This window comes from Amblyraja radiata, unplaced genomic scaffold (genome assembly GCF_010909765.2).
Source record: "Amblyraja radiata isolate CabotCenter1 unplaced genomic scaffold, sAmbRad1.1.pri scaffold_4_ctg1, whole genome shotgun sequence".
In the NCBI taxonomy this organism is placed as follows: domain Eukaryota; kingdom Metazoa; phylum Chordata; class Chondrichthyes; order Rajiformes; family Rajidae; genus Amblyraja; species Amblyraja radiata.
In genome coordinates, this window is record NW_022630571.1 from 429,411 (window position 1) to 443,031 (window position 13,621).

General features: G+C 43.5%; 1 protein-coding gene across 10 annotated transcripts in view; it reads left to right on the top strand.

Moving 5' to 3' along the window:
- tsc2 (TSC complex subunit 2) overlaps positions 1–13,621 on the top strand; it is a 96,518-nt gene that overhangs the window by 32,789 nt on the left and 50,108 nt on the right. For all 10 annotated transcript variants that reach the window (XM_033016788.1, XM_033016796.1, XM_033016787.1 and 7 more), the window contains exons 19-23: positions 1,969–2,104; positions 6,038–6,160; positions 7,997–8,131; positions 10,435–10,624; positions 12,115–12,208. In XM_033016788.1, coding sequence (XP_032872679.1) covers positions 1,969–2,104; positions 6,038–6,160; positions 7,997–8,131; positions 10,435–10,624; positions 12,115–12,208 — 678 coding nt within the window. The remainder of the gene's footprint in view (positions 1–1,968; positions 2,105–6,037; positions 6,161–7,996; positions 8,132–10,434; positions 10,625–12,114; positions 12,209–13,621) is intronic.

The window sequence follows — 13,621 nt, forward strand, 5'->3', positions numbered from 1 at the left end:
ATTATGAGATACATAGATAGGGTAGGGTAGTCAGGACCTTTTTCCCGGGGGTGAAAATGTCCAACGCTAGAGGGCATAGCTCTAAGGTGAGAGGGAGAACGTTCAATAGTGGCATGGAACGCTTGTCAGGGGTGGTGGTGGAGACAGATAATTTAGTGGTGTTGAGGAGGCTTTTAGATAGTCACATGGAAGTGCAGGGAATAGAGGGATATGGATCATGTACATGCCGAAGAGATCAGTTTAACGGCATGTTCAGCACAAGCATTGAACCCAGAAGGGCCCATTTCTGTTCTGCACTGCTCTATGTTGTACCATTCTATGTTCTATGAATTGGGCCGAAACTGGAGGGAAAATAATTTGTAGTGTTATGTCCAAAGAATAGGACAATAAAGTCACCAGCAAGGGTTTGGCGTTGACTCTATGGGCCAGATCACCCACTGTGTGGTTCTACTGTGGATTCTGTCTGAAATGTAAGAGAATTTTACTGCACTAGTTGGCTGAGATGGGAATGTCATGATAAAATTTTCCATGTAAACTCTGTTCATAAAACATGCAACAAGGCTTGACACCATGAAGGTATTGTCGTACAATAGCTTCAAATTCCATGATGTAAATGTTACCAATGACCTGTCGTAGACCGGTCACATTGAAGAGACAGATTAACATCTCTGCTTCCTCGGGAGATGGAGGAAATTTTCCATGTCTCCAATAACTCTTACAAATTTCTACTGAGGTACAACAGAAAGCATACTGTTGTTTAGCATCACAGTTTATTTTGGCAACAGCTCTGCCCAAGACCGCAAGAAATTACAGAGAGTTGTAAATGTATCCAAGTCCATCACACAGACCAGACTCCCCACCATTGGCTCCATCTGCTGCCTCGGGAAAGCAGCCAACCTAATCAAAGACCTTTCCCACTCCAGTTCTTCTTTTCCCTGATCCTGTTGGGCAGAAGATACAGAAGCTTGAAAGCATGCACCACCAGACTGGAGCAGCAGCTTCCCCTGTGTTATCAGATTTCTGGATGGTTCAAGTTCAAGTTCAAGTGAGTTTATTGTCATGTGTCCCTGTATAGGACAATGAAATTCTTGCTTTGCTTAAGCACACAGAAAATAGTAGGCATTTACTACAAAACAGATAAATGTGTCCATATACCATGATATAAATATATACACACATGAATAAATAAACTGGTAGTGCAAATAACAGAAAGTGGTTGCTAATAATCAGAGTTTTGTCCGAGCCAGGTTTAATAGCCTGATGGCTGAGGGGAAGTAGCTATTCCTGAGTTAGGGTACTGTTCCAATTCTCCAACCTACCTCATTGCGACTATTGGATTTAGTCTCTGGAACTGTTCTGCTACAATGCTGAGAACTATATTCTGCACTGTATCTTTCCCATCGCTCTACCTATTGCACTTGACATGGTGACGTGGCGGTAGAACTATTGCCATACAACACCAGAGACTTGGGTTCGATCCTGCCAAAGGGTGCTTGCTGTCTGTATGGAATTTGTACGTTCTCCCTGTGCCCGCGTGGGTTTTTTCCGGGTGCTCCGGTTTCCTGTCACATTTCAGAGATGTACAGGTTTGTAGGTTAATTGGCTTCAGTAACATTGTAAATTGTCCTTAGTGGGTAGGATAGTGTTGGTGTTCGGGTGATTGCTGGTCGGTGCAGACTTGGTGGGCTGAATGGCCTGTTTCCACCTGTATCTCTAAAGTCTAAAAAGTTTGGCTTGATTGTATTATCTGATTATTGGATAGCACGCAAACAAAGCTTTACACGTGGTACAAGTGACAATAACAAACCTAAACCTAAACATGTTTTAATATGATAAGTGCAGTAAATACCATGACGGTTAGGTTGCCGTGGACATTCGATGTGATCTGTCCAATGGTATTTGGATGGTACAAATTGTCCTTTGTTTTATTTTAAATTTCATCCACGCATTTATTGTATTTTGTTGCAGTGATTCTGAGAAGAAAGGGCAAGGTACTGTCTCTCCACCAGCAGGAAGTCCGGCCACAGCTCAGAGTGCCACCATTAGGCTGGGTTACCTGCCTTTCTCTCTGGCTTTCAATGCAATTCTCCAGTGCCTTGAGCGTGTAAGTAGATTCCAAACCAAAACACAAAGCAATTAAATGACATACACCTCGTTTTTCTTGTAGGGTAAATCTGGAAGTTCTATCCAGCTGTTCTATTTTTCCAAGCAGTGATAGACACAAAGAACTGGAGTAACTCAGCGGGTCAGGCAGCATCTCTGGAGGAAAAGAGTAGGTGACGTTTTAGATCAGAACCCTCCACCTTTCCAGTGGGTGCAAGGAAGGTGCTGTTGGCAGAGCTGATGTCTCATGGCGCCAGAGGCCCGGATTTGATCCTGACCTCGGATGCTGCCTGTGCAGAGTTTGCATGTTCTCTCTGTGACCGTGTGGGTTTTAAGAGCGTTTTATTGTCATATGTCCTGAAATGGGACAATGCAGCAGAACAATGGGTATGTAAACACAGTATTCGATGGATACCATAAGAAACAACAAAAATAAGTTCAATAAATTAAAATGTTAGATGGTGCAAAAACAAAAATAAAGCCCAAAGTCTATAGTGCAGTCAAGGCCATTCATGGTTAGGAGTTTAGTTGGAGTATGTAGTGTTCAATATTGTTTGTAGTCCTCCCACATCCCAAAGATGTGCGGGTTTGTAGGTTAATTAGTCTCTGTAAATTGGCCCTAGTTTGTGGGGAGTGGATAACAGAACTAGTGTGAATGGGTGATCAATGGCGTGGATTCAGCTGGCTAAAATACCTGTTCCTATACATCATTGTATGTAATTTATTTATTGTAGTTGCATCTAATGTGCCTGTAAAGCTGCAGCAAGTACAAATTTAATTGTTCTGTTGCTTATGACGATAATCACTATTGACCCATATCAAATGGTGAAGAGCGTTTCTGCTATTTGCACTGCACCCTTCTTCCCATTTCCTGCATGCTATTTGCCTCATTGCAATACACCATTTACTTAACTGACTTCCTTAACTTCCACTTTTCTAACGTTGATAACAGAATTGTGAACTGTTTCAGTCAGAGCACAATCATGGGACCTAACCATCTGTGTCGGCATCTAACTGAAAATATGTTGCAATAAAAGCAGTTAGGATGAGGTTGGGTTCATAAGACAGGAGAATTAGGCCATTCTGCCCATTGCATCTGCTCCACCATTCGATTATGGCTGATCTATTTTGCCTTCTCAACCCCATTATCCTGCCTTATCCTCGTAACCTTTGACGCCCTTACTAATCAAGAACCTATCAATCTCCACTTTAAAAATGACTTTGCCTCCACCGCCATTTGTGGCAATGAATTCCACAGAATCACCACCTCCTGGAATAAAGCAGTTCCTTCTCATTTACATTCTAAAGGTACGCACTCTTTTTCCGAGGCTGTGCTCTCTGGTCCTAGACTCTTCCATTACTGGAAACATCCTCTCCACATCAAATCCTGGTCCTCTAGGGGCGCTGCACTGGCCTTTACCTGTTATTTCAAATTTTTTTTTTAGTCAGTCTAAAGTCTTGTGTTGGGGGAAACTTTAACTTTTCTATGTGGGGGAGGGGGGCAGGGTAAGGGGGAAACCGTTTCCCAGTCTCTTCCTGGCGGGGACGCGACTATTTCTCCGAGTCGCGTCCTCGCCCCCCACCTCGCGGCCTACCAGCTGGATCGGTGCGGCCTTTCCTGCCGGGGACCGAGTACCGGACCAGGGCTGCTACAGCGGCGGCGCAGCGCTGGAGTCACCGCGGAGCGGGCGATGCCTACCTGGGTCGCCGTTTGGAGCTCCGGAGCGTTGGGCCGTTGCTCCAACATCGTGGAGCTCTGGTGCGGAGAGCTTCCAACGCGGGCGGCGCTGACCGTCATCACGGAGTCCTGGGGCGCCTTGCAGAGGGTCTACAGCAGCAGTCTCCACCCGGCGCGGCCTGCGGACTTTGGGAGCCGCCGACTCCGGTAGGAGGGGGCCGACTCTGTGTCCACGCCGCTGAGGACGTCCCCCAGCCCCGAAGTCGGACTTACAACACCCCGGCGAGCGGGCCTGAACATCGGGCTGCCCGTAGCGGCAACTGCGGAGGGCACGGGGAGGCCCTGACCACAGGGAACAATGGAGGAAGAGACTGACTTTGGTGCCTTCCCACACAGTGGGAAACTCTAATTCTGCTGTGTGGGGATGTTTTATGTTAAATTCTATCGTGTGTTGTGTCCTTTATTTTTATTGTATGGCTGTATGGGAATTTCATTTCACTGTGCCATCTGGCACATGTGACGAATAAATGTATCTTGTATCTTGTATCTATCCATGCATTTCAATATTCCATAGGTTTTATTGAGATCCTCCCTCATCCTTTTAAACTCCAGCGAGTACACGCCCAGAGACATTAAACACACGTCATACTTTAGGATGAGGTTGGGTCAACATCAGTCTGAAGAAGGGTCTCTACCCGAAACGTCACCTATTCCTTCGCTCCATAGACGCTGCCTCACCCGCTGAGTTTCTCCAGCATTTTTGTCTATCTTCGATTTTTCCAGTATCTGCAGTTCCTTCTTAATCATACTTTAACTATCATTCCTGGGATAATTCTTGTAAACTTCCTCTAGACCCTCACCAACGACACACGCCCTTCCTCGGGTATGGGGTCTAAACAGTGTTTTAGTTTAGAGATACAGCATGGAAACAGGCTGTGCTTTATAAAGCCGCAGCATTACCTCCTTGCTTTTAAAATAAAAGGAAAACCTGGACTCTTAGTTTCTGTAGCATTACTTGCCTGCTAGTACCCACCAAACCTTGTAAGTGTACACAGTGTCCAATGGCTGGCAACATTCTTGTTGAAGAAACCATTTCTCCATCTATCGGAGGGAATTGTGTGTTTGACCTGAACCTCAAATCTGGCTCTCACATGGGGGCCCAGTCGTCTTCTTAATTACAGATTGGATCTTGCAAAGAAAACTTTGTAGAGCAGTGGTAAGTTTCTCAAACAAGTCGCCTTGTTCAAGGCCTTAACAGCGTGTACTGGGAAACAATCGGACAGAACCCAGTGTGCTTCATTGATTGACAACACTTGCAGGTTTTTTTTATAGCCTCTGACACAATTGTTGCATACAGATATTACAATTTTAAAATAATTCATCAGTGAACAACCTTCAACTTTCTCTCCCCTCTTAATCAGAAAACCGTTCTTCATTTTCTTGCAAATGGGTGTCAAAAAGACTTATCTTATGATCAGTTGAGCCTCGTTTACAACCTCTTATGTTTATCTTGACACCAGCAAGAGATACCTTGCAATATAAACACCTCCTAAATCGATTGGATTTCTATTTATTGTCTTTCCAAAAATGATCTTCATTATGCTGTCCTCTTTTCCCATCATGCTACCCCAGTATGACAGGAAAGGCTTAGAAGGGTATGGGCCAAACCCAGGCAGGTGGACTAGGGTAGATGGGGCATCTTGGTTGACATGGGCAAGTTGGGCCGAAGGGCTTGTCAAAAGAGTGTCAAGAGTGTTTAATGGTCATATGTCCAGAAATGGAACAATGAAATTCTTACTTGCATCAAACACAATATGCTGTAAACACCATAATAACAAAAAAAGTTTGGTACACATATAAAACCAAACAAACAATAAAAGTGCAAAGACAGAAACATTGCCCCAAACAAAGTCTATGTAGTTTGGAGCTTGTCGTTTAATAGCTTGATTGTTGTAGGGAAGAAGCTGGACGTTACAGTTTCCATGCTGTTTGATGCTATGACTCTTGGGTGAAATATATTCTAGTCTTTCCCAGCTTTCTTTTAATTTCCAGAAGTTCCTACAACACCATCATAAAAAATATTTTATCATCTTGAACCTCTACTAAAATCAGTGAGGCTGACAACCAATGAGTTTTTTGTGCAAACTTCACTTGAGGTTGTTGGAGAAACCACATCAAATGATTGGAATGATTTAAATTCACGTGTGTGAATAAGACTTCTCCCTTGTTCATTGTGTACTCTTGTTCCCTGTAAAGGAGACGGACTGGAAGGTGCTGAAACTCGTATTGGATAAGTTGCCAGAGTTGCTCAAGTACAAAGGACTGATTCTAACTTCTCCGTGCAGCATTGACCAACTCTGCTCAGCTCTCTGTACCATGGTAAGATTAAAAAAACAGTCATCTATGCAACGCTATATAAACTATAATAACCTGCTGTTTAGAAGCCGTTCCACAAGTGCTGGAAGCCCTTTTTTAAGCTCAGTAGATATTCTTTGTGACACAAAGTAGTGGAGTAACTCAGCGGGTCTGGCAGCTTCCCTGGAGAACATACATAGGTGACGTTTTGGGTCGGGACCATTCTTCAGACTGTAGAGTCTGAAGAAGGGTCCCAACCCGAAACGCCACCTTCCCATGTTCTCTGGAGATGCTGCCTGACCCGCTGAGTTACTCCAACACTTTGTGTCTTTTTTAGCTTAAAATTTAAGTTGTATATATAACTTGAGTTGTTCGAAGTATCTGAAACTGATTATGATCACTACAGCATAAATCAACACCCAACAGCAGAGCTAAATTAAAGACGTTCATTTGCCTATGTTATGTTGTATTTTTCTTTTCTATTTAAATCAAATATTTTTTCCACTCGGACTGCATTGATGCAGTCAGGACTGATCAGCACCCTCTGCTTTGTGTTAGACTTGTCACAGGGCATCTTTTGGGCACATGTGCAGGGGTATAGCCTTGCAGCCTTTGATAGGTCTTCTATATGATGAGCAGCTTATTTAAGTTTGGGAATGGTGACAAAAGTGATTAAATTATTGAATTAATAGGGCGGAGGCCTGGTCCAACAATCCAGAGACTCAAGTGGACTTGCTGGTTAAAATCCACCACAGCTGAGGAATGAAATCCGGTTAATTGAAGTAGTATTGACCTTCATGCTGCTTCGGCAAGGCCACCAGCATAATTAAGGATCAGTCGCACCCCGGTCACTCCCTCTTCTCCCCTCTCCCATCAGGCAAGAGGTACAGAAATGAAAAAAACACACACCTCAAGATTCAGGGACAGTTTCTTCCCAGCTGTTATCAGGCAACTATCACTAACTAGAGGGAGGTCCTGACCTACCATCTACATCATTAGAGACCTTGGGAGAATCTTTGAATGGACTTTACTAGACTTTATCTTGCACTACACGTTATTCCCTTTACCCTGTATCTGTACACTGTGGACGGCTTGATTGTAATCATGTATAGTCTTTCAGCTGACTGGATAGCATGCAACAAAAAAGCTTTTCACTGTACCTCGGTACACATGACAATAAACTAAACTAAACTAAACTAAAGAAAAAACTGGTAGTATCATAGTTATAATTTCTAGATTGTTGCACAATCCCATCTGATTTCACTGATATCCACCAGGGAGTGAAATCTGCAAAAGAAAATTGGGGGTAGGTTGTTTGTGGGTAAGATACCTAAAATACCTATTCACGTTGTATGTGGCTCCTGATCCACAGCATTGTTGTTGTCTCTTAACAGCACTCTATGAACAGTGCTATGCGACTACTTGAAATATATTTTTATTGAAGACGAGGAATGTTTAATGTTGCATTTAATGGCCTTTTTTTGTTTATGTAAAACAAATGGACGTTAACACCCTGCGAATCACCCGGGTAAATCCCTGTGATCGCGTGGGTTTCCTCCGGGTGCTCCGGTTTCCTCCCACATCCCCCAAGATGTCCAGGTTTGTAGGTTAATTGGCCCTCTGTAAATTAGTGAGTAATATGCGAAACTGAGATAACATAGGACTGGTGTGAATGGGTGATCTATTGTTTCTCTGCTGCATCTCAAAACTGAACTAAACAAAGCATGGACAAGTTGGGCTGCAGGGCCTGTTTCCATGCTGTATCTCTAAACTAAACCTAGCATGGATGAATTGGCCTGAAAGGCCTAATTCCGTGCTCTACAACTCTATGACTAAGTAATTTCTGATCTTCCTTTTCAGGTCACCGACCGTCAGTTGGCAGAGAGGCTGCGGAATACGCCCGAGGGTTTCTCCCGCACGGATGTCCAGTTGGTGGTGGTTCCCGTGCTGACGGTCATCACCTCCTACCATGTTTACTTGGACCAGACCAAGCAGGTAGTTAACAAGATCCAAGATGGCGCCCATGCCAGGCGACTCTTTGTGTGCTAGTCACAGAGGTGGATCTGCAATCACGCATTACAATCGCTCCACTTCAATCTCTACAGCACCATTTCTTACTTTAACTGTGATCTTAATATTCACGTTATTCACTTTATCATGTATCTGTACACTGTGGATGGCTCAATTGTAATCATGTATTGTCTTTCTGCTGACTGGTTAGCAGGCAACAAAAGCTTGTCACTGTACGTCAGTACACGTAACAATAAACTAAACTAAACTACAGATATGGTTTAACAACGAACTGCAGATAATGTCACACAATGTGGAAGCAGGCTCTTCGGCCCAACTTCCCCTGCCGACCAACATGCTCCATCGACACTACCCACCTGTCTGCGTTTGGCCCATATCCCTCTAAACCTGTCCTGTCCATGTACCTATCCAAATGTTTTTTTTAATGTTACGATAATACCTGCCTCAACTACCTTCCTCGGCAGCTTGTTCTATATACCCACCACCCTTTGTGTAAAAGTTGCCTCTCGGGTTCCTATTAAATCTTTCCACCCCTCACCTTAAACCTATGGTCCTCTGTTTCTTGATTCTCCTACTCTGGGTAAAATACTCTGTGCATTTACCCCATCTATTCCTCTCATAATCTTGTACACTTCTATAAGATCACCCCTCTTGTTTAGATGCTTGTTTACAAAGTCTGAAGAAGAGTCTCAACCCGAACCGTCATCTATCTATATTATCCAGAGATGCTGTCTGACCTACTGCGTTACACACAATGAGGTTTAAAACATAAATAATTAGTGTTATATGTATATGTGTATATATATGTGGGGGGAAGTTTTTTATGTTTTACGTTAAATTCTAAAGTGTTCTGTTTATCTTATTTGTGTGCTGCATGGCAACTCAAATTTCACTGCACCAATTGGTGTATGTGACAATAAATGTCCTCTGTCCTTTTGTCCTTATATATTGTCCACACACACACACACACACGATAGGCCAAATAGTCCTATCCCTTATGACCTTTATGCATACATACGATTCTATAAACTAATAATAGTCCTTGACTCTGAAATCTGATGCAGTCCAGATTTGAAATGAATAGTTTGATGAGGAATGCATCAATTAAATTTTAGTTGCGATGAAAGGTTGACCCCAACCTATTGTTAAATCTGGGGGCACAAGGAACTGCAGTTGCTAGCTTACAAATAAAAAGAGACAAAGTGCTCAAGCAACTGAGTGGGTTAGGCAGCTTCTCCAAGAACATAGAAACATAGAAAATCGGTGCAGGTGTAGGCCATTCGGCCCTTCGAGCCCGCACCGGCAGTCAATATGATTATTGTTGATCATCCAAAATCAGTACCCCATTCCTGCTTTCTCCCCATATCCCTTGATTCTGTTAGCCCTAAGAACTATATCTAACTCTCTCTGGAATACATCCAGTGAATTGGCCTACACTGCCCTCAGTGGCAGAAAATTCCACAGATTCACAACTCTCTGATCGACAAGGTTTTTCCTCATCTCAGTCCTAAATGGCCTATCCCTTATTCTTAAACTGTGACCGCTGGTTCTGGACTCCCCCAACATGGGGAACATTGTTCCTGCGTCTAGCCTGTCAAATCCCTTAAGAATTTTATGTTTCTAGAAGATCCCTTCTCATCTAAATTTCAGTGAATATACGCCCATTCGCTCCATTCTTTCATCATATGCCAGTCATGCCATCCCGGGAATTAACCTGGTGAACCTACGCTGCACTCAATAGCTAGAATGTCCTTCCTCAAATTAGAAGACCAAAACTACTTACAATACTCCAGGTGTGGTCTCAACAGGGCAATGTACAACTGCAGTAGGACCTCTTTGTTCCTTTACTCAAATCCTCTCGGTATGAAGGCCATCATGCCATTAGCTTTCTTCACTGCCTACTGCACCTGCATGCTTACTTTCAGTGACTGATGTACAAGGACACCCAGGTGTCGTTGCACCTCCCCTTTTCCTAAGCTGAAGGTGATGTTTCGGGGCGGGGGTGCTGAGTTACTCCGGCACACTGTGCCTTTTTGTATTGTTAATACTGTTTCTTTGTCCATCTATGCTGCCAGATCTGCAGAGTATTTTGCATATTGCATATTGGAAGTATTTCAGCAGAACTAAAATGTAATTGAAGCATTCCTCATGAGACCACTCATTTCAAAACTGAACTGCAATCGATTAAATGTAGTTGCTATATCTTTATGAACACGTCATTATTCTGAGGTTCCAAACTAAACATTATTCTTTTGTGTTTTGAATAGCGTGAGTTTGTTCATTGCCTCGATACTGGGCTCATCTATCGATGTGCAAAGCAATGTGTGGTGACCTTGACCATGTGCATCATCGAGATGCCTGATATCATGGTTAAGCTGCTACCGGGCATCATCCTCAAACTGACCCACATCTCTGCCACGCTCACCATGGCCATTCCCATGCTGGAGTTCTTATCAAGTAAGGATATCTGGATGTTTCAACAGATCACAAGCAAATTTAGTTCAATTTCATTTGGAAATACAGCACAGAAACAGGCACTTCAGCACGCCGAGTCCCCGCCCCATACATTAGCACTATCCTACACACTAGGGACAGTTTTTACCAAAGCCAATTGACCTACAAAGCTGTACATCTTTGGAGTGTGGGAGGAAAGTAGAGCACCCAGGGAAAACCCATGTGGTCACGGGGAGCATGTACAACTCCGTACAGTCAGTACCAAAGATCCTATAGCTTCGCTATAAGATCTTTGGTCAGTACCCATAGTCAGGATCGAACCCAGGACTGTGGAGCTGTAAGTTATCAACTCTATTGGAATGTGACAGAGTGGCAGACTGAAAATTCCTGTAACAATTGACTAATGCAGCACAGTGGTGGGGGTGATAGAGCTGCTGCCTCATGGTGCCAAAGACCAGGGTTCGATGCCGACCTCCAGTGCTGGTCTGTAAGGAGTTTGCATGTTCTCCCCGTGACCGTTTGAGTTTCCTTGGGGTGATCCGGTCTCTTCCCACACTCCAACGACTTACAGGTTTGTAGGTTAATTGGCTTTCATCAAATTGTAAATTGTCCCTAGTTTGTAGGATAGTACTAGTGTATGGGGTGATCGCTGGTCAGCACCGGCTCAGTGGGCCGAAGGACCTGTTTCCGCATTGTTTCTCTAAAGTCTAAAGTTTTTCTAAATAATAAGTACACTGTATTATGTGAACTGCATCGCTGGATGTGGAAATGAGTTGACATGCGGAGGCATTGAACCATGTGTTCTGGTGATTTGTCTGCTCTTTTTGGGCTTCTAACAATGTTGTTTCACAGTTGACTGATGGGAGAGGATGCAAATGGTGCATCAAGGGTGTTAAAGGGAGAAGGCAGGAGATTGGGGTTGAGAGGGAAAGATAGGTCAGCCAGGATTGAATGGCGGTGTACTCAATGGAATAAATGGACTAATTCTTCACCTATGACTTATGAACTTATCTTCAAATCCTTCACTGCATCTCATGGGACTTGGGACAATCAACTTGTCATCTTCTTTCCAGTGCTGGACAGTGGTTCTCAATGTCCATCAAAGATAGACACAAAATACTGGAGTAACTCAGAGTGTCAGGCAGCATCTCTGAAGAAAAGATGACAAAACCCTCCTTCTGTCCTGAAACGTCACTTATTCCTTTACACAAGTGATGTTGCCTGACCTGCTAAGTTCCTCCAGCATTTAGTGTCTATCTTTGGTATAAACCAACATCTACAGTTCCTTCCTACTCTCAATGTCCACAACCTCTCTCTTGTCTGTTGTATGTTTTGATTGGTAACTGATCACAAACTCATCTTAATTGCATTGTAAAACCTCCTAGAAATATGCAGTGATGGTAGTCTTGGAAAACCCAGTAAAAATGTGCAGTGGTGGTGGTCTTGAGATTCCGTGAGTTATCAGAAGAATTAAAGTATGTGTTCTCTTACAGCCTTGGTGAGACTTCCTCCTCTCTATGCCAACTTTGTGGCAGAACAGTATGTCAGTGTGTTTGCTATATCGTTACCATACACTAACCCTTTCAAGTGAGTATTTACTTTGTTTATAAAAAAAACTATATGTTTTTAAAGTTGTAATTCTTATTTGTAGCTTTTAATTTATTTTCCAAGTCTACTTCAGGCCCAGGACATCTCCACAAGGCTTTCTCAGGCAGTGATTTAAGTCTTCACCCACTCTATCACGGCCATAAGGTCAGGATGCACAGAGTCTTTTGCCCAGAGTAGGAGAATTGAGAACCAGAGGATATAGGTTTAAGGTAAAGGGAGAAAGATTTAATAAGCATCTGAGGGGTAACCTTTTCACACAAAGGGTGATGGGTGTATGGAACTAGAGGTAGTAGAGGCAAGGATTATTGCAACGTTTAAGAAACAATTGGACGGGTACTTGGATAGGACAGGTTTGGAGGGATATGGGGAAAACGAAGGTAGGTGGGACTAGTGTAGACGGGACATGTGGGCCGGTGTGGGCAGGTTGGGCCAAAGGAGCTGTTTCCACACAATATGACTCTATGAGCCTAACTGGGAAGGTTCACTCTTGGCGTTAGTTTTTGGTTCCATTTGCAATTCGTTGTAAATGAAGGAGCCTACGCCAAATTGCACCGAGGTCTCGACAATGCTCAATGGTTCAATTGTGCCTTTATGGTCACATATGCGATGTGCAAATGCTCAGTGAAATTCTTTCCTTACCATCAGTCCAATAGAGTATTGCCATCCCCAAGCACATCCCCAATTAGCAAGTGTACAGAAATAGTCCACGGATTCCACATGCAAGAGGCGCCATGTTTTGGTGCCATTTCCAAAGTCTAGTCCGTGCTCTTGTTGTTATGAGCGTTGCCCATCCAGACAAACCCCAGGCTGCTGCGGGTGTCCAGCCATCGCCTTCCTTGGACGTGCGGGCCGACCAGCGAAACGAAGTCCCTCTCCTCGCCCGTCCACCTTTGTTCCCCGGGGGCACCACGCGCAGTCGACCACGAGAGTGCGGCAGTTCAGACCCCGGTTCCCCCTGCTCTCCTACCAGCCTTGCTCCTCGCCCTTTGCTTCAGACTTTGACTGATGAGAATTAAGTAACATATGCATCACACATAATGCCCATTTCTAACTTAACAATCAACCTAACGCAGGCAGATGGGACTAGCGTAGTTGGTCGGCTTGTGCCCGCTGTATGACTCTATGACTCTGATTAACTGTTTTGAGTCCTGAATGTGTTTGCACCTTTTTTAAAAAAATTTATTTTATTTTATTTTATTAGAAGTAAGTACAGGTACAGTCATATGGCACCAAAGTGCCTAATATATATTTTCATAATACATTTTATGTACAACTTCTTTTTTTTTTTGTTACATTGAAAAAAGATTAGAATAAGAAAAAGAAGTTAGATAGTAAAGAATAGAAAGATGTGAAATATATAGTGTGTGAAGAAAGAAAACGAGTAAATGAAGA